This window comes from Desmodus rotundus, chromosome 7, assembly GCF_022682495.2.
Source record: "Desmodus rotundus isolate HL8 chromosome 7, HLdesRot8A.1, whole genome shotgun sequence".
Classification (NCBI taxonomy): Eukaryota; Metazoa; Chordata; class Mammalia; order Chiroptera; family Phyllostomidae; genus Desmodus; species Desmodus rotundus.
In genome coordinates, this window is record NC_071393.1 from 128,307,587 (window position 1) to 128,329,148 (window position 21,562).

At 36.7% G+C, this 21,562-nt stretch overlaps 1 protein-coding gene across 2 annotated transcripts in view; it reads right to left on the minus strand.

The window, feature by feature from the left end:
* Positions 1-603: 603 nt before the first annotated feature.
* Positions 604-21,562, minus strand: part of PPP4R3A (protein phosphatase 4 regulatory subunit 3A) — a 37,654-nt gene continuing 16,695 nt past the window's right edge. The window contains exons 4-15 of one of the 2 annotated variants that reach the window (XM_024567497.4): positions 18,325-18,942; positions 15,624-15,701; positions 15,426-15,542; positions 14,790-14,906; positions 12,655-12,786; positions 12,453-12,555; positions 10,645-10,803; positions 5,386-5,555; positions 4,197-4,339; positions 3,134-3,324; positions 2,460-2,686; positions 604-1,312 (exon numbers count right to left, since the gene is read on the minus strand). In XM_024567497.4, the coding sequence (XP_024423265.1) occupies positions 1,202-1,312; positions 2,460-2,686; positions 3,134-3,324; positions 4,197-4,339; positions 5,386-5,555; positions 10,645-10,803; positions 12,453-12,555; positions 12,655-12,786; positions 14,790-14,906; positions 15,426-15,542; positions 15,624-15,701; positions 18,325-18,942 (2,166 nt within the window). In that variant the 3' untranslated portion in view covers positions 604-1,201. Of the gene's footprint in view, positions 1,313-2,459; positions 2,687-3,133; positions 3,325-4,196; positions 4,340-5,385; positions 5,556-10,644; positions 10,804-12,452; positions 12,556-12,654; positions 12,787-14,750; positions 14,907-15,425; positions 15,543-15,623; positions 15,702-18,324; positions 18,943-21,562 lie in introns of both variants that reach the window. The other variant, XM_024567496.4, reaches the window with a different exon arrangement.

The window sequence follows — 21,562 nt, forward strand, 5'->3', positions numbered from 1 at the left end:
CTTCGACTCCAACTGGTATTCCAAAGGGAGTAGGTTAAAAAAAAAAGGAACGAAACGAAAGATACAACTAATACGATTTATCTTACTCTTCACTTTTCTTTTTATTATTCAAAAGTCAAATATGTTATTTTTAAATCATCCATCCTCAATTTTGATTTAACGTACCGTCATTTTCCCAAGATACGAAGTTTCAGAATCTCTTTGGAATACTAATTTCACGGCTCTAGGTTTAACAAAACTGTTGAAATTTTAAATTTCACTCTACTTCCCTGAATTCTCAAGACAGTTGCTGATGTAAATTTTCATATAAAATATTTAGTCACAAAATAGTATTGCTTTTGTATGCACATAGTTGTAAGATTACTCTGCTTCTGTCAATAAAAACTATACCATCTTTCATAAAACTCTAAACAAATTAAGAACTGTGATGTAGAACAAAAATTACACATGGTGAAACAGGTACCAGCACAACGTTAAGTTATATTACATCAAAAAAAGTTTTAATGGTCCCAAATATATATATCAACTAAGCATACACTCAGGGGAGAAAAAAATCAAAAACAAAATGAAACAAAAAAAAATTATGACACAAATGACCACATCTAGAATTCCACTCAATCTTTAATAAAGCAGGGACAAAACCCCACTTTAAAAAAAATCTGCAGTTCGAAGGGCAAAGGGAACAGATAAAAAAGAGGAAACTTTATATTCGCCCCTCCCCCATAGGTTTTCCAAACCTGTTGTAGTTTGACTAAAATGTTCAGAATGTATGATTTTAAAGGCAGGTCTCTTTATACAAAGAAACTGCTGGCATTCTTAACTAGTTAAGAATTATGGCCAAAAAGCCTGTTCTTCTGAGTCCCAAACATGGTCCGAGAAAGCATATTGATTGTAGCAACTGACCAGTCAATCCACTTAGAAAACCCCTGCCCTGTTGGCTTTATGTTTCCATTTCCTTCCCTGAGAAAAGGGCAATGTGTGGTCCAAGCTGGAGAGCTCAAAGGCTTACGTCTTTCCCCTACTGTGTAGTATCCCCTCCTCCTGCTCCATTGAATTGGCACTTGATGAGCAGAAGTCAAGTGTGCGAGGCTGATCTGTGTCAGTCATTCACAAGAGACCACTGCTTTGTTGTGGATTTTGTAGGGGGTAGGGGTGGAGAACCAGTTTTTCTACAGGTACTGATTGTAGGCAGTTGCCATTATTATGACTCAAACTTTGCTTTCTTTGACAATGGTAGCGTGTCTTCCTTGTCTTCATCCTCATCATCATCTTCATCATCATCAGGATAATCTACCAGACCCACAAGGCCTCCCTGTTCAGAAACAAGGATTATAAGTATGGATAAAGGATACAGCCTTCCCACACCCACCTCAATATATAACTGTGGTTATTTCTGGGAGGTGAGGTTGTATATAACTGAAATTCATTCTTTTTATGTATTTCCTAAATTTTCCAGAGTAAAAACTTCTGGTAGTTTATAATCCTAGTAAATCCCAGGAGGTAAAAAACATTAATGATTAAATTAAAATGTTTTTAAGATTAACAATGCATTAAAAACTTTTCAATGAAGTCTACAGAGTATCAGATAAACTACAGAAGATAGAGAGACCACTGGAAACGTGGGCAGACAGACCATCAGATGTTGGGAAAGTGAACTGGCCCTGTCCCCTCCCCATCACCTCCTCGGGGCTTCCCTGTACCCCTGCTCACCAGAAACCACTGCGGTTCACTCCATTTAGATGGCTGGGGAGACAGTCAACAGTGCTCTCATCCTGAGCACGTCACTTCACCTCAGCATTTCTCACACTCACTTTTAGACCTCGGGTGGTCTCCTGCTCACATCAGAGTGATGCATGCACGTGCATGGGCGGTATATTCCTGACTTAGATCAATACGTCTAAAATACCAGCCGGTTATGCTAGTCTTGGGCAGCATAAAGAAACCAAAAGGATTGGTTTTCATTCTGAGGTGTCTTTCCTACATTTTTGGTGTTAAAATTTTGATCCCTTTTTACATGAAATGTTACTAATAATAATAGACGGATAATTTCTTCTTATAAACCTTGCTTGGCAGAAGAGAGGGGTGTTTAGATATTTAGATTCTTTTTTCCCACAAAGTCTTTAGTAATTGGGAAAATTGATTTAAAAAATAACTTAAAACTTTTTAAACTTCTCTACTTAAATAATCTTAAATTTCTGTAAAATGTTTTGACACACAAATCTGATCCTGAGGTTCTAAAATGCAAATAACCAAAATTAGAATGTATTCAGACTTCTGTACTGGTCGTAAAAACTTTCCAGAAAATTCTCAACTTTAGTAAGTTCAGGTGTTGAGAGAATGAATCTCTAGTTCAAAAATGTTAAACCAGTTCCAAGAGTTAGTAAGCAAAGGGATTCTCAGTCAAAACAAGTACTGTTGAGAAAGCTTGAATTAGGTAGGCCCAGGAGTCAGAAATGTACCTTGGTAGTAATAGCTGCCGTCTGAGATGTATTTTTAGGGACGGATCCAGGAGAGCCCGGAGATCCTGGGGATCCAGGTGATCCTGGAGAACCAGGCAGATTTGTTGCAGGTGGCTGGCTGGTGAGGTTAGTCTTCGTCCCACTAGAGAGGGAAAGCTTGAAACTTGGGCTCTGCCGGCCGGAAAGATTTGTTTTCAGAAGCACCTCCTTCTCCTCACTTTCTTTTACTAAAAAAGTAAGAATATTGTCAATAGTTGTCAACCATACTTATCCTTTAAAAGTTCCCCCAAGTGAGGTGACACTAAAGCACAATGCACAGCTCACTCCTCTGCTAGGGAGAAACACTGCAGATCAACTTTTGAACAAAGCTTATTAACAAATACTAACTACCACCCCCCACTGGATGTTACTGCTGAGAAGGAACAAAACTCTCAGTAACACATTCTCTCAGTGTTCCTACCCTTCCTGAAATAATATTTTTCTCTGTAAGTCAAATGAAGAAAATTTAGCCTGGACCTTCATAACAGAGCTATTAATTCACTCTCTATAAAGCAACGTCTTTAAAATCTATGTTGTGACACATACAAATTAGATACTAATCATTGTGTCAAGAAACAAGGATAAACCTAGAGAGAGAAAGGCTTTGTTTTTGCTTGCCCGTCTTTTCAACATACATTTCTTCCTTTCCATGAATTTACTTATTGGATCCATAATGTCATCATCGTTTTTAGTTTTGTCAGATGGAGACACCACAGCTTCTCCGTCCTCCATGTCATCTTCATCTGTGTTGAACCACATCTCCTCTTCATCTTCGAGTGTCCTGGCATCTCTTCGGTATCTATGGTTCCTCAAAATGGAACGCATACTAAAGAGAAGAAGGGTAAACAGACTCATAAAAATTTCATTAGATAGTCTTCAAGTATTGCTCTGAATTAGATCTAGTTTTACCAGATAAATGGGATGAAACAGATTTATATACTAGAAGGCTAACAGAAAGTTTTTACCTGACATATAATTTAAAAACGCTCTCTGCCAAATCTAATAGTACTGTATTTTTCAGACTATATACGCACCAGACCTTAAGATGCACCTAGGTTTTAGAGGAGGAAAATAGGAAAAAAAAAAAATTGAAATAAAACATGTGGTCCTGCTCCTGCCTCCTGTGACCTCGCTTCACCCCTTGCGAGCCAGGTAAGCTGCATTCGAACTGTAAGACGCACTCTCATTTCCCTCCCAAATTGGGGGGGTGGTGCTCGTGTGTCTTATAGTCTGAAAAATACAGTAATAGTGGAATTCAACTATTATCAAAATCGTACGATTACACATCAGTTATTAAATTTAACATTAGAAATTCACAAGTCATAATTTATGGATTTTAAAATGTGAATTCAGGTATTTAGGAAAATGTACATTTCTTAAAATAATTTGTAATCTTAAAGTAATTCAAAACAAGTACGACGGTATTTGGATTTGTCTGGACACGTGAAGCCTCGACGCCACATAGGGGGCACTCTCTCTCTTTTCATCGGCTCGCTCGATAAATGCCTGAGGGAGAGCCCCACCTGCGCCTTCAGGAAAACACTGACAGTGACCCCTATACAGAACACTAGCACTTCTACGTGCTGTCTGCTGTCTCCTCCCCCTGCCACGGCAAACAGTAAAATACAAGCAGAAAGAGCCACTGCCACACAACTTGTCACTCACTGAATGCACAGGTTCAAATATGTGGTAATTTACCTGTCAAGTTTGGGATTATCTTGCCTTTCTCTTTGTTGTTCAAATCTCAATTTTAACCCTTTAAATGTCTGTACATAATCTACATCTTCCAGAGCTTTCCAGTAATTTTCAATGACATGAGCAGTCAATGACTTTATATCTTCCTATAGAAAAGAATTATAATAAAAAGATGAAATGTTATTTTAGAAAGATTATGACCTAATTGTTGTGAACTGACAAACTCACCAAAAGAGTTAACTTCATATAATTATTATACTATATTAGAGATCATCCAACAATGAAAATGGGTATAACATATTGGGTACTTCCGCATTTTCTGTGGGTCTTTCCAAAGTAAATGCCCTGGTTGCAGCCTAGGTGATTTGTACTTGGTATGACTGGGGTGGGATCTGGGCGCGGATATTTTAAATCACACTTGCCCTGACTGGTGTGGCTCAGCTGGTGGGGCATCATCCCACAAACTAGATTGTAGGTTCAATCCCCGGTCAGGGCATATGCCTGGGGTATGGGTTCATTCCCTGGTCGGGACGTGTACAAAAGGCAACCAACCACGATCTTTCTCTCCCGCTATTTCTCCCTTCCTTCCCCTCTCTCTAAAAACTAATAAGCACGTCCTTGGGTGAGGATAGATAGATATCAATCACACCAAAGTACCTATTTGGATGGTTGTGATGGTTGCACAACAATGTGAATGCACTGAATGCCAGTGAATTATACACTTAAAAATGGTTAAGGTAACAAATTTTATGTTATATATACTTTACCGTAATTTTTTAAAAAGTACGCCACAGATAATTTTAGCACACAGCAATGTCTGAGAGCCACTGGTGAATACATTATTAAAGAATCAAGAAGAGTTGGCTATAAAATTGCTCTTTAGAAATACAGGGGAGAAAAGTCAAGAAAGTTACACAAAAACACATCGAATTACTTTACTTTTAAAAAATGATTACCACAACAGTAAGCAGCTTTGAACTATCCTATAATAAGGAGTCATAGCTGCTGATAGACATTATTTTGGTTTTTATTAGTTTGAATTGAGTCTCTCACAAAGCTTTTGGGTAACACAGATTTTCTTTTAGAAATTCTCTTCAAATATAACAATCTCAAATAAGCCAAAGTATCAATAACGCATACTGAAGTTTCTCAAACAAAGCCTAAATTCTAACTGAAAGAGCACAGAACCTACCACTCTAATGAATTCGAACATCTCTATGATAGCAGAGTTCATCAGGTTGTAGCGGGATCCATTGTTGAGAAATGCTTTGACTACTGGTTCAAACAAAAAACTTTTCATTATGTAGCGGTTGTAAAACTCATCTTTTAATCCAATAATCTTTCTCTTAAAACGAAGAGCACCTGAAACAAAGAGGCATTGTTCACATTACATACCATATTTCCATATTTTAGACTTACAAAAACAACTGTTTAATACATATAGCCCTTTGTGCAGTGATGTTATTGCTTCAAAAGCGTGAACCTAAAGATTACTAAAGGCTTATCAGAAAAATGTATTCCAAAGTAGTGTTTGTCATCACAGAACACAAGTCTTAGAGAGCCAGAAAAATTCTGCAAGTTAGTAATGACCAGAATGTACTTTATATCTGACATAGAAGCCAAGATAAGGCTAAGAAATGAACTAACCTATTGTACTTCGAGAATTCTAAACATATCCTTATTTACAGCTATCTTCAAAACAATAGAAAAACCATTGCTTTATCAGGGCAATCCACCATACAATTTGATCATTATTTTTGGACACTATCTGCATCAGAATTCATGGGTTGCATTGATTGATGGATGTGTTTGTAGAAATGCTATAAAACACAAAAATCTGCATGACCCAAAATTTGCCTTCCCATAGTTTAGAAATAAATTTAGAGGATGTTGTTTTTAAATGTGGTCCTCTATGCTTACTGCAGCGAGTATGCTTTTTAATTTTTTCATAGTTTTTCTTTTTACAATTAATTAGGCTTTAACTTACAGATTAAAAGGTATATTTACATCTTGAGGCATGGGGAGTTAAGTCACCATTCGTCAAGATCCAAATATACAGACAGCTAGACTTCAACAAAGCCCTCTTTACCTAAATGGATCATCAGTAAGTTAATGCCCCAGTTATTGTAAACAGTTCAAAAAAGCATACTCACTTCATGCAGTCACATCGTCTTCGGTTGGCAAGATTAAATATTGTGTTTGTATTTTGGTTTCTTTGGAGATCATGGAAGTGGCTCGTTAAATTGCCAATTTGTTATTAATCAAGTCCTTCATGAGCAGGTAGCCAGGCAACCATGCTGACACGGTTTCTGGGTGGGAAGGCAGAGGAGTAAAGCAGCTCAATTTTTCTTCAGTTGGCAGAAAAGAGGTCCACAAGTGAATGCCCAATTAGGTACAGGTGACTAAAAACTGCCTTAACAATTCAACTTTAAGAGTGTTTCTTTCTAAAGAGACACTCTGGGCAGGGAACTTCAAAATAGTTTCTAGAATAGTAATTGCATTTTATTTTTTAAACTACTGAATATTTTCAAATACATAAGCATGGTGAAATAAGACATTTTAAACAGTAAGAGGCATCTTTCTGTGTTTTAAGTCAAATCTGAACGAGGGTTTATTTTCCCGAAACAATGGTTTTAGAGTTTGGTTTTTCATTTAATGTTACTATACAAAGTAACTTAGGCAGTTAGTTCCATTTGTTAGAATAAAAGTTAATACTTTTAGAGCTCATGCTACTAAGGCCAAATTTTAAGCTTTTAGTAATTGAGGCCAGAGTTATTAAGAATTTGCCGGCTTTGTGGAGACTTGTGTCCTACCATAACAGACACTAGCTGAACCCTGTGGCCCTCATGCAGTTCCCAGATAGTTCCTAGGTAAGTGCAAAGCAGCTTCCTTCCTAGAATTCACTAAGACCGATGCAGATGGCACCACCATCTCCTCGAGAGCAGCTCTGTTCAGAAACTGCTGCTGCAAATACAAGGCAGTTCTAACGGTCTTTTGTTCCTCTCATTTTCATTTGCCCTCATTTATTTGTATCAAAAACTGTGTTGTTTCCACTCAAACCCTGCCCCCAAAAGAAAGTTGCATCAAAAATATCTAACCACTATTCTTTGCTGTTGAATAAAAAGTTGTTTTCAAAAATTTACCGGTGCTTTCTGTGAAGTCAAGCTGCTCAAAGGGGCTTTCTTAAGAGGAAGCTTTTGGGTTAGGTCACACTGGCATGACCATGGGGTTCTCAACGTAAAGTGCACTCTGCTTTCGCTTACACCTCCAATTTTCACGATTGGCATGCCAGGGATCTTTTGTGCTTAGTTTCAAAGACCTCTACAACAAGTAATCCATACACATATGGATTACATCATATGTAACTAATGATATAGCTAAATGAAAGCATCTCCAGTATACTTAATCTCATTCCTCTTGTAATTTCCATATTTTTAAATAAGAATACAGACAACATAAAAATATGAGCTAAAATGTTACAATGTAAGACCCAAGAATCCTGAAAAGGCCAAGAAATAAGGTATTACTGGTGTATGTGTGTGCCTGTGTTTGTATGTACGTATCCACTTAGCTTTGAAAGTATTGCTGGTCTCACTTACAGACTTGATCAGCTGTCTTTAAAGATGACAAAAGTATACTAACTAAGCAGCAGCAGATATGAAAAGTGTCCCCAAGTCCCCACACTGTTTACATTTAACCTCATTATCTTTTGTCCTTACAAGTATGAATCTAAATTTACTTATGAAACCCTCCCTTAAAAAAAACTATACCTAATATTTTATTTCAATGTACTTCTTTATCAGAAGTCCAAAAGTATCTTAAATCTTCTCAAATTTTTACTTAGTTCTTCTACAAATCCTTGATAAAAACTCCTACTGTATACTGCAAAACCAGTCCTAAAGAGCTCGCTCCTACTGACTGGCGTCTTTCAAAAGCTACCTATATTCTCAGTCCTGGGGAGACAGCCACACACTGAGAATAACTTAGGATTTAGGTTTAATGATAACTTAGTTTGGAAAATATTAACGATAATAAAACACAACTAAGATTTATCTGATGTGCTTAAATTTCCTACAATATAAAATGTTCATTACCTTGTAATGATTCTCTTCATAGTTCTCATTAAATTATGAGAAATTTTCTTTGTGATACCGCAAGCCAAATGAGATAAAGACCTGAAGAACAGGCCTTTCCTGTCACCCTCCCACAGGACTTGTGTTCTACTGTACCAAATCACTAACACACCACACTTCTCCACATCTGCACATCTGAATTGTGTTTTCTAACAAGAATGTCACTTTCCCAAGATGTGGAGAAACTAAACTCTTCTAAAATTTTCCTGATCTGCCTCAATCATGTAGAAAAAATCATTTCCACTATACATCTAAACACATCACAACTCAGTGCTTAAGGTGTTGTTTTAATTTTTATAGACCATCCTAAATAAACTCTGATCCCCTTGACCACTGAGTCCAGGTCTTAATCATCCTAGTACCAGGTATATATATCATTCTTCTTGAAATCTAAGATGCCAATGATTGCAAAATTTCTACCTTTCCTACTGCTAAGAAAACAGAATGAACAAACAAAAAGCTATAAATCATGACATGCCATTGTTAAGACTCACCTTGATTTGAGAAATGACAAATGCATAAAAATATATAATCTTGGAATCAGTGAAATACAGTAGGTGTTTACTAAATTTATTGAAATAACACTGATTAACTTGTTATTTATTCTGTTGTTCCATGCTGTCCCATCTGCTCACAAATTCCCTTTCCCACATGCAAATAAAATCTTCTACGGTGACACATTCTAAGAAGCATTCATTATAAACTCCCTCTCAACTTGCTCTGGGCCTCTCACTTTTGCAGTGATAGGTATGCAGAAAATGCACACGAGTTTAAAAGCCCTTCTTTCACATGTACTAATAAGCTCACAGACATATGCAAAAGTTGGATAAAACCAAAATAATGGATTTATCTTTTGCTGTTTTTAGCAGTATAGTTTAATGCCACCAATGTACCTATAACCCTTGACTGAAAAAGATTACTAAGGTAGTATCAAAGGTTTTGCATAATCAGCAGGAAGTAGTTGTACTGAGTGTCTGAAAACTGGAAAGTGAAAAATAGACTCTGCCCAGATGTGCTGTATGTGCTGTAACGTGCACACTGGCCTGGAAATCTAAGTCAACTACGTAACAACTGTTACTCTGATAGAAAGAGTTCAATGAACTTTTTTATTAGAAGGAAACCTGTTTCTAATACTAAAGAATGTTGATAAAACAACATCAGAAACCACCTTATATAAAAATTATTTTCATAATTTAAGGCTATTTTTAAAAATCAGGCAAAAAATTTTTTAAATGAAGTAACAGAAGTGCCATACAGTCTAATTAGTGTATGACAGTGACATCTTTAAACAACAACAACAAGAAAACAACAAAACTTACCTATAAAAACCAAAAAGTGTAAGTTAGTTATCAGCAGACATCTCTTAATAAGCCTGCAGGGTGCCCCTAAAATTGGACTGCCAGCTTAACCAAAGAAGGCGGGCTGCTACATGATCCACAATATTCCAAAATTAACATAGTTCCAATTCAGAAAAAATGTTTTTAATTTGAATAAAGTATGGTCTTTAAGAAGACAGTGAAAGCCAATTTTTGAAAAATGTGTAGCTAAAAACAACTGTGTTAAAAGACTATCTGTTGCTCCAAAAGAGTTGACAAACCATTCCCACAGAGGTCTGCACAGTACATATTCTAGGCTCTGTGGGCCACATATGGTCTCTAGGTATTTTTTTTCTTTAAAAACATGAAAACCATTTTTTAGCTTTCAGGCTATATAAAAATAGACCACAGGCTGGATTTGGTAACAGCTGTAGTTTGCCACCCCGTTCTAAAATATATGAGGGTAACACAATGTTATGTCAAATATACTGCAATAAAGCTGGGGAAAAATTATTTGTGGAATTAACAAATGAACCATATGTACACACTTGTGCTAAGCAGTCTGTAACTCAGATAGAATGTGTTTGGGGAACTCAGTTCGATTAGCTATCAATTTTCCAAATTACAAAAACGTTCATGTTTTCATGTGTGACTCTAGTCTCACAAGAAGAAAGCTAATTTGTCATTAGTAATGCTGCACTGTTTAAAAAATAGTAACTGAGGTAAAATGATCTTAGGTGAAATATAATACTTAGGTAGAATGTAATACTCCAAGGTAACATACTTTATTGATACACTCAATTCCTTTGCTGTACAATGACGAGAAAGAAGAGAGTCAGGACAATCAACTGCTCAAAATGCGGCCCAGGTCATAGTTGGTGTGGTTTAGTATTAGCTCTCCTGGCCTGAGATTAGTGATCTCTTCTTCTCAGGCAGTGAGACATGAAGATACCAACAACATGATAATATGTAAATAAGAAGTCTACCAGAAGCAACACTTACATAATGCCAAGAAAGCATGCTTCGAAGCCATAAGAACTAGCACTCTCCGCAGGATGTCCTTGTTAATAATGTAGTTCTTTATGTGGTAGGTATGGTGCTCCACACAAAATGTTAACAATTCCAATACAAGTGCCAACAACTGGGCAGTCTGAAAATCATCTAAAATAAACAAAACACAATTTATTTAATGGCTAATATTCTTTTCCTCCCCAAATGTAAGAATCCAAATTCCAGTCAAGTACAATCCTTCCTATTAACCCAAACATTTTAAAGTTAGGGAAAAGGAAACTAATGTTCACTGAATGCCTACCATGTGCCAAGAACGATGCTTCACATTTCTTGAACAACCCTATGAGGAATTAGTGACACAAGACCCAAGTATGAAGAGCTAGTAAAGCAGAGACGGGATACCAGCTACCAGACCTGCTTTACTCCGGTGTAAGGATGCTCTGCCCTGTCCTAACACAGCCCTCAGCAGATGCGCACACTGCACAGGAGGTCCTATGAGACACGGTCTGGTCTTTGGTGGAATTACTCTCTCTGCTCCATGAATCAACTATCTAAGTATCTTCTGTGCCTCCTTTTTATACATAATGAATCCACACTGAATTATAATGACTGGTTTATCTTCCTCACCAGGCAGCAAGCCTCTGAAATTATTTTACTCACTTTTTTCAATTCCCCCATTAAGCCCCTAAAGGTCATAACACATGCCTTCCATGCAATAGGCTCTCAAAGAATGTTTGATGAACTGAACATGCGGGTTTGGAAAGAAGCCTCAAGTTTTACCCAATATGAATCAAATAGACAGGAAAAACGAGTATCATGTTTCCAAGACTTGATTCTAGAGTCATAAAAAAAGGTAAATTCAACACTTATTTTCTGAGTGCTACTGTAAATTAAAATACACTGTACTGAGCCCTGGCCGGTGTGGCGCAGTTGGTCGGGCAGTCCCAGGGGGTTGAAGGGCCGTGGATTCGGCCCCCAGTTGGAGTTAGTGCAGAAGGCAGCCAATCCATGTTTTTCTCCTTCTCTCCCTCCCTCCTCCTCTCTCTAGAATCAGTATGTCCTTGGTGAGGATTAAAAAAAAATACTATATTGATTATTCTGTATGACAAAATTATGTATTTATTCCCAAAGTTTCAATAAGGGATTTCCAAATGAAGGTCATAAAACTACTTTCTAAATTAAACACATACACAAGCTGAAAGCTAAAGGAATAAAATGAAGAAATAATAAATAATTAAAACATAAGTAACAATCCTGAATGCAAATAAAAATAGTTTAATCTTGTCCTGGCTGGTGTGGCTCAGTGGACGGAGTGATGGCCTGTGAACCAGGGGGTCGCCGGTTCAGCTTCCAGTCAGGGCACATGCCTGGGTTGCAGGCTGGTTCCCCATTGCGGGGCACGTGGGAGGCAGCCACACATTGATGTTTCTCTCCCTCTCTTTCTCCCCCCCTTCCCCTGTCTCTAAAAATAAATAAATAAAATCTTTAACCCCCCTCCCCAAACCCAGCTTAATCTTGAGTACAAGCTTTGCTCTACTATATACCTAGAGTACAAATAACTCAGAATGAACTTATTATTTCACCTATGTAAATCCAAATGAAAAACAAACATTAACAAAAATTTTTTTCTAAAATTTGAAAACAATTATTTCTTATATTCTTTTACCTTTCTGTTATCTTGATTATAGCACTTTAAAGAAATTTTAGTTTGAACACCTCTTTTGAAAATACATTAGACCTTTATATGAACACTGTTTCAGAATTCAAGCTCGAAGAACTACCAACCTGCATTATCTTACCTTTGCTAGGTTTGTCTTCTGTCGTATTTGCCAGTAAAGGAGCAGTGAGGACATGCATACAGTGTTTGTAGAAGAAACCCAGAAATTCAGTCTTTTCTGTTTTCTAAGGAATCAAAAAAACACTTCCATGAGCTTTAACTGCACTGGTTCCTACCAGCAATGAACAATATACTAGCATGATAAAGACAGGCTCATGACTTACATTGGCAGTAGCTAACATGTTCTCTGGGTCAACTAGAGTTCGAAGCAGGCCCATAAGTTGGACTGCTCCTCCAAGTTCAGGGTCTGTATCACAAATCATATGTTCTATAATGAGGTTGATGAGCAAAATATCCTGGTGAGAAAAATACAAAAAAGACTAGTTACTATGACAGAATGGAAAAAGCACATGCTATGACATACTACAGTCTTCTATCTAGCTCTGTCTTGTTAACTACAAACAAAATGGAATGATTGACTTATTAAATAGGTTACATGGCAGTGTTTCCCTAAAATGTGGTATGAATGCATCACACTGAAGAGTACTGTAAAGGAAGTTTTTTCTAGTATCTTTAAATCTCTCATGAAAGCAAAAACAAAATTTCAGTTTGGTGCTAATAACCTTTACACCTCCTGATAACAAAATATCCCTCCAGAAGAAAGGTGATGGGCCTTAGATTCATAGCTTTAATAGTAAGAATATTTAGCTAGAACTTATAAATTTTTCTACTTTCACTGCATTTTTATTGATTCCTTCTATTAATGGCAAATTAATATCTATACCTGTTCTCCATTTATGGGAGTAATATAAAGTTCCCATTTTAAGAAAAAATTAGTTGGTACCTGCATGTTTGAAATCGGGGTAAATGAGATTAGTGTTTAGAAGACAAGCGGAAAATAAAATGTATTATATGGATTCCGAATGTCATAGAAAACGAACTGTGGGTTTTCCAGAGGTCTACTATGACTGGTGTTCCTGGCCCAAGGAGTAAATAAAAACTGAGAAGGATTCAATAAGAAAAATCCCTGCTCTTGCCTATACATGCAATGGTAGTAAAGACAAAAGGAAAATGAGAACAATTTATGAAAATGATGATTAAGACTGGGAATCAAGAGACCTACTGCATGTGAATAAAGTACATCAATGTGTGTTCAACTAGTGGGTCACAGGGCAAACAAGAATACCCTTTATTTTAATACAGGTATTTTGGTTTTCAAGATTGGACTATTTTATAAAAGAAAAATGTGATAATATACAACAGTTCAAACGTGTACTTTTCTGCACCTATTCTGACATTACAATTTTTTAAAAAACCTTAAATACAGAAGTTACCAGACATTCTATTTCATTTTGACATCACTACACATAAATGAGTATCTTTTTAAAATTTATTTTCTCATATTTTAAAAAAAGAGAAAAAAAATCTACACAGAATTCCAGCCTCAAGGGGATACTCCCCCCAACCCTTAAGGAGTTCAGGGCAGAACATTAGTTTATTATTAAGTAAAAAATTACTTTCAAGACGTTATAGGGGAAGAAGGGGGGGAAATCAGAACCACTGCTTGAATTACCTTAAAATAGAACCGAGCACACACACTTAGGGCTCTCACGTACGCTGCAGTGCCAGGATATAGGGTTCCCTCCCTTATTTTAAAATTGGTGTGTGTGCATGAACAAGACAATAGCTTTCCCCCCATGTTTAGGCAGTAAAGGCACCCTAAATACTGTCCAAAGGACTGTGCTTCATTTCTTCATTCTTGATGATTTTGAAAATTAATCCCAAGCCAAGTCAATGTTTTCCTAGGAAAATAACAATTTAGCCCTGATTGGTGAGGATCAGTGCACTGAGCAATGCCCTGCAAACCGAAAGGTCGCCAGTTCGATTCCCAGTCAGGGCACATGCCTGGATTGTGGGCCAGGTTCCCAGTTGGGTGTGTGTGAGAAGCAACAGATTGATGTATCTCGCACACACTGATGTTTCTCTCCCTCTCTTTCTCCTTCCCTTCCCCTCTCTCCAAAAATAAATAAATAAAATCTTTATTTAAAAGGAAGAAAAAAGAATAACAATTTATTGGTTAAATGATTTAAACAATACAGAAACTTAACTTCAGAATTAAGAAACTCTCAAAAATTTTAAAAGAAATTTAAGCTGAGCATCTGTAAGGCACCCTTTAAAACTGAGACAGGAGCCAATTAAGGGGAAGAAAAAGCCATTTGACATTATGGCTACACTTTTCCCAAATGTCAATATTTAAATTTTAAGTAAATACAGTTATTGCTCCCCATGTATACTTACTGTTAGTGCAAATAATATTTACCTTGTTGGTTATTTTTTGCTCTGTTAACTTCTTACTTACATCATCATTTTGCTGTGCCTCCTGCATGACAAACTCTCGTACCATGGATGGATTATATTCAACCAAGTATGAGAATATATCAGTAGCAGCACTTCGCACCTGTGTATCATCCATGCCCTGCAGATAAAAAGCACTTATTTCTCATAATTATAAAAATAGGGAACTTATGGCTATATAAATTCAAAACCTAACAAATTAAAAGAAAACAATGCAATAAAGAAAGAGGTCAAGGATATTCTGCTGCATGTAAAAACCCGTGTTCTACAGATAAAGTTACACTTTCTGTTATTCTTATTTACTTTTCTACTTTAACATGTCAACAGGTTGTGAACTTAACAAATTACTATTAAAGTGGGGAGCGCATGAGAGGCAGCCACACTTTGATGCTTCCCTCTCTCCTTCCCTTCCCCCTCTCTAAAAATAAATAAAATCTTAAAAAAAATTAAAATATGGAAAACTGTCTTTCAGTACTCTTTAAGAACCCTAATACTGAAGTTTTATAGCTTTTTTAATGTGTAATACACAGCTAATATTAAATACTGGCTATAATTAAATACTTGCATGTTACATAAAAATACACTACTTTTGTAGATTAAAAACATAATGGTAATTAAAAATAAGGGGAAACAGACTTACAAGGATGACTTCCAAAGCTGGTAAAATGCCCATATTTGACAAAGTCTTGAAAAAAGCATCTCTATTTTGAGGTTGCAGTGTTTGGGAAAACGCACAAAATTCTTTTAAAAAGTTAACCTGAAATTAGGAAAAAGGGTAAGTAACTATAAAAGGTCTGTTGTTTTAGCTTCATGTCCTTTGTAATATGAAATTTCTTACCAATTCCTGTCTTTTTTCCTCATCTGTTGCTTCATCTGTTAGTTGTGCAAACAAATCTGTCAGAAATTTTTCATCTTCCTGTGAAATCAAAGGATAAATTATGCTAATTAATGGTTAAGAGTATAATAAAATAATTTCAAGATGCTATAAGAGAAGACATGAATTGCAGTAACGAAAAAAGGAAAGAATGTATTGGCAATGCTATTTTTTTTTAAAGAGAGAAAGAAAAACCCAACTACTGAAGGATAATTTGGCAATTTATATGGAAAAATTGTCCTTTATAACTTGGCAAGGCTCTACTTCCTAAGCCTATTTAAGGGCCACATTGTAAATGTCTTAGGCTTTGCAGGCCATATGGTCTCTGCCACAACTATTCAACTGTTTTTCTAATAGGAAGCAGCAAGAGACAGTGTGTAAATAAATGAGTGTGGCTGTGTTTAAATAAAACTTTATTTACAAAAACAGTTATGGCCCATAGTTTACAGAACCCTGATTCTCATACAGTTTCACAACCTTAACTTTAGAAGTTATGGGGTTTTGGTTGTTGTTTTACAGAGAGAGAAGGGGAGGGGGAGAGAAGGAGGGTGAAGGGGGAAGAGGAGAGTGGGTAGGTGTATGTTGTTCCACCCACTCACATCTTCCCTGGCTGATTTCCCTATGTGCCCTGACCCTAGGCTTGGTGGGACAATGTTCTAAGCAGCCAGGGCCAGGAGTTAAGGTTCTACAACCTTTCAAATGAAGATAAAAATGAGGACAAAGCTTACCGGATGTTTTAAAGACACAGAAAATGATTCATTTTTTTAAAAAAGCTAAATTCAGAACTTTAGAAAAACCTATTGTTTGAAGATAGCCATATATACACATAAACATGCATTAAATTATTTTGAAAGGGATTCAAAAGACTCTCATAGGGTAAAATTATCCTGAAAAGGATTCAGAAAAACATGCTCGCTCGTAGGGTTAAGTCAGAGTACAGAACTTAGAAAGAACCTTACATGTTACCTTACCTCTTATTTTATAATTAAGATTGGTTAGAAATTTCCCCAAAGCCCAGCCACAGTAGGTGGTAGAGACCTCCTGACTGCCTGTTCAATTTTTTCCATCACTATTTTAAAGATTTTTGTTTTATTTTAATGCCACACTACCTCAGCTAGAAGTAAATTCAACACTACAGCCATACAGACATGCCTAAGTCTAAATATATATACACATACCTACACAATCTTCCACTAGATATAAACTAGTGGTGTTTCCTGTTCTGGGTGCTCAAAGAACATTTTCAGTGACACTGAAGCAGTTTGGTTATTCCCACCTTTACTTTTTTCCTAAAATGTACGAATAGGCCATACCTCAAATGGCATCCAATTTCAAGATGTATCCCAGATATAATGTATTCCATGAAATGGAAATCAAATGACTAAAAAAGATTCTGTGAACTGCTGCATTTGGGGTATAGAAGTAGAGAAAATAAAATGTTTAACAGTGTTACATAGAGAGTAGGCAATGGTAAGGGATACGATTGTTTCTCAAGGTGGGTAAAAACCTGATTTTAATTATATCTCTATCACTCCTCATCAAAAAATTTGTAAAATTCTCCTTTCTTCACAGAAGCACTTAACATCTTGAAAGTATGCATACTTAATGAGCAAAACCAGCACAGGTATAAAGACCAAAAAAACACAGAAGTGACAAATTACCACCTAACAAAATGAGAACCATGTGAAGCTGAAGAAAAGAACCAGTAAGTAGCACTCAGGGTCATCCAAGGAAATCAGGAATCAGAACTAGACCAGAACACAGGGTCTAATAGGTAGCCAGTAAAAACCAGTTCCGCATCAAAGAACAGATGGAAATTAGTATCAAAACCCTTCTTCCTCCTCCATTATCAATTATAATACACAGTATAGAGGACTACTACTACACTTACCAGACTGTACTGCCTATATTATCTGTTTACAGGTCTTAAATAAACAGAAAACATGTCAAATTAGTCAACGTGAATTGGATTAGTAGTTCCAGGAAAGCAGTTTTGGTAGAACTGGCTTCTATTTGAAGTCCCCCCCTTTTTTAAGGATGACAAAGGCCAAGGACACTGAAAATACAGCAGTTTTCTAAAAAGGAACAGACATGAAAATTAAATTTACTGCTTTATTTACAGTACCAAGCAGCTTTTACTGATATTTATTTGTCTCCTTGCTTTATTAAACAAGTCCAGGTTTCAAATAGTTATTGTTTGTAGATCTGAGGTAAGGCTTTGTAATACATCTTTCAAGTCATATCACGTATCTGTTATTCTCACAGTATCTCGGGCAACAAAGAGACAAAAACCATGGGAGGTACACAACTCACAAATTTCTGCACTACACAAACTTCTATTTCAGTTAGAAGAGACTAACTGACACACTTATGGGATAATATACAGAAGAGGTTCTTTGACGTTTCGGGTGTTACAAATGCAGGTCACTGGCCGGCTCACAGAGATTTTGATTTTGTGTTTTGTGCAGACTCCAGGAATTTGCAGCCTAGGCAATTCTGAGGCAAACATCCTAAAATACCAGACCTGAGAGACTAAGCATACTGTAAGAAGAAAATTTAGTTATTTAAAGGGAATACGAAATTACCTCTGCTAAAGACAACAGTTCAAATAGTACCGATCAAGTAGGTATCTTTTTAAGTAGGAAAAAAGAATAATCAAACTCACCTGTAACATACCAACAATTTCTACCTTATTGAAAAAAATGAAGGAGTGAAGTGTTGATAACATATTTTCTTCGAAGACTGACGGGGTAGGTAGAACCATATCTTGTATATACTGGACTCTGTATGTCTGATGAATTTTTTGTTTCAGCTCAGGATCTGATATGGGAATCACTTCTTTAAACTTGGCTGTTTTTGTTAGAAATTCCCTGTGTTTTCGTGGTTGTGATAAAGCAGGATCATATTCTAAGCATCCAATGACATCCATTATACATTCCTCGGAGAACATAACTTCAAAAAGAGCAGTTCGATTCAAGAGAAAGATGCCTTTGATAATTTCATACAAGTGGTGCAGTCCTTCAATATTTTCCAAATCCTCACACACATGGAAAAGCTCTAAAAGCTTTTTAATGTAACCCTCATTTTCCAGTGCTAGTGCAAGTTTTTCACGACGCAGGGGGGACGGTAAAGATGATGCCACAAGTTCTGCAATTTCCTCAAGGCGACTTAATTCACAAGATGGTAATTCTAAACCTGGAGATGACATATCATCAAAACGCTCCTCTTCAGATTCATCTACAAGGTCCTGAGTGATGTCCACTGAAGGGTCCTTTCCTTGAACCTATTAAATCAGATTTATGATAGCTGACAATATAATCAAGCAAATCCAAATGATATTCTTATATAAATACAAGATGATATAATGACAACTTTCAAGTTTAAGACTCTTTCAAATGTGACCCAACTGCCAACTTTTCTAAGTTACATATCTATAAGTAATATATACTTTCAATATTAAGGAAATTAATTCAAAGTTAAGATAGGGGATGAGCTTCTTCCTAAGTGCAAGATTTATCAGCAACAGAAACATTCTAGGATATGCTAAACTAACTGTGTAGAAGGAGTGACCTGCAGACCCTCACTGAAGAGGCCTGAGCCGGAATACCCACTCACATCTTACGTCCATGGCCCTCTTTTCCAACAGAGCAGGGCAAGTCTCAGAAACATTCACAGCACTGTACTCCACGGCAGTCACCAAACCCCTCAAAGAGAAGCTTACAAATATCGTAATGCTGAGACCATAGAAAATATATATAATTGTAAGCAACAAGGAAAATAATTAATGTTAACTCTAGAAATCAATGGCCAAAGAGCATATACCAACTGGCTTTGGACCAAAGTGGGCCACTGATCTGCTATAAATGCTGGCTGGTAACCAAAAATATGATTACGCAAACTGAGTGGGAAACCCAGTGCACACATTCAGAAATTAAACCATGAAAAAGTAACTGCAACCTATACGTAATAACAGAGCTATCCCCAAGAATATCTGCTAAAAGTAACCAAACCACAGAAGAGTTTTCCTGTCTATACCCAAACTTTTAGCTTTCCTAATCCTCCAGAAGTCCTAATGTTTGTCATTAAACCCCAATTTTATGTCAGTGTAAAGGCTTTAATTATAAAAAGGTAACTTTTAAGGTTAAAAAATATTTTTACAAAAGGCCAAAGACATATTTTGAAACAAAAGCAGTTTGCTCTCTTGGCCTTTATCATTTGAGACTGCTACTAAAGCAGCCCAAAAGGCAAAACTGAAAGGTTAAAGTATGGAAAAACTGGGCCTTATAAAGAAACTTAAACTGCTATGCATAGTTGTAAGGTATTGTTGATGGATACTAGAAGGGAAGAAGACCTGGAATATGTCTTGAAATATGCTGCAAGGTGGTATCATCTTAACCTTGACCCAGTGGACAGACTACTGCAAGGAGGCTAGGCACATTCACAGCTTGTACCTTGCATGATAATAAGTTTGGCTCTGGATCTGTTATTTACATAAGCTCTCATTATAGCTTTAGCTTCCTAAAACTGAAGCCATGGCTTTACCTGTAGAATAATGGTAGCATTTGATTTAAAAAAAAAAAAAAGAAAAGAAAAAACAAACGAAAAGGGACTAGAACCTTTATTGTAAGGAAAATGCTATCTTCTTCAACTAATTTACAAATATAAAGGTTAAGAAGGTAATCAAAACGACCTGTATTTAGGGTACTCTTGGACTCTGATCAACTCAGGGATTCAAGGTGTGATTGTACAATTTGACAAATGTGTTTCAGTCTTACTTTCAGAACCAGAACAAAAGAAGAATGAAAAAAAAAGAAAGGTATAAGCTAGCAAAGAGCTTTCAATAAAAGCAAGTATAAATCTCAGAAGTCAGTCTGGACAAGTATGAAGATAATGAGAATGTGAAGGCCATGAAAAAAGGAAAAAAAGAGATGCATCCAGACATAACTGCTATCAAAGAATATACTAGAAAACGGTTTCTAGATAAAAAATGGTTTGGGTTCAGCCCTGGCTGGTGTTGGCTCAGTGGATTGAGCACTGGCCTGCAAACCAAAGGGTTGCCATTTCAATTCCCAATCAGGGGACATGCCTGGGTTGCAGGCCAGGTCCCCAGTAGGGGGCCCACGAGAGGCAACCACACACTGATATTTCTCTCCCACTCTCCCACCCTTCCCCTTTGTCTAAAAATAAATAAATGAGGTCTAGAAAAGATATGGTTTGGGTTCAAAACATTTACAAACATCTAAGATCTCAGAGAACAAAACAGAATTCCCTTGGATAAGCCAGGATTCAGAAATAATGATTGAGAAGTACAGACAGGACTGTAAAAGAGTGACTAAGAAACAAAATGCTGAACATAACATACGTAAAAGTTGGAGGAGGTCAGAAAAATGCAATAGCCTAGAAAAGTTATTGTAGAAAAAGTATCCAAGTACTACCACCTGTGACTCAAATGAAAATGACTAAAGAGATTTACGGTATTACAGACGAAGGGAAGTACAGTAAAGATCAGACAACTGTATTAAAAGGAGAGCCAGGCATGGTAGTAGCAGACTGAGTGCCTGTTGAAGTTAAACGAAGTTAAACATTGGCCTAACAGAAGACTGGGTCAGGAGTGCGACAGTTCAACTCAGGAAGGTGAAGGAGGGCAAGCCTTGTCTGAATGGGCGCCAACAATTTTAGCATACCCCGAATTTCATCTCTGTGTGGAGAACTCCACAGGGCAAATTCTAGAGGAATATGCTACAAAAAACAATTGTATGGAACAGAAGGCAAAGGTGGCATTCAGATATAAATGTTAGTCTCTTACATGTTAAGACAAGGAAGGGACAGCTTAACAGGCAGGTTAATTTATGAAAAACACAACAGCTGAGTACAATATATAGCAGAAATAAATTCTAGAAGTT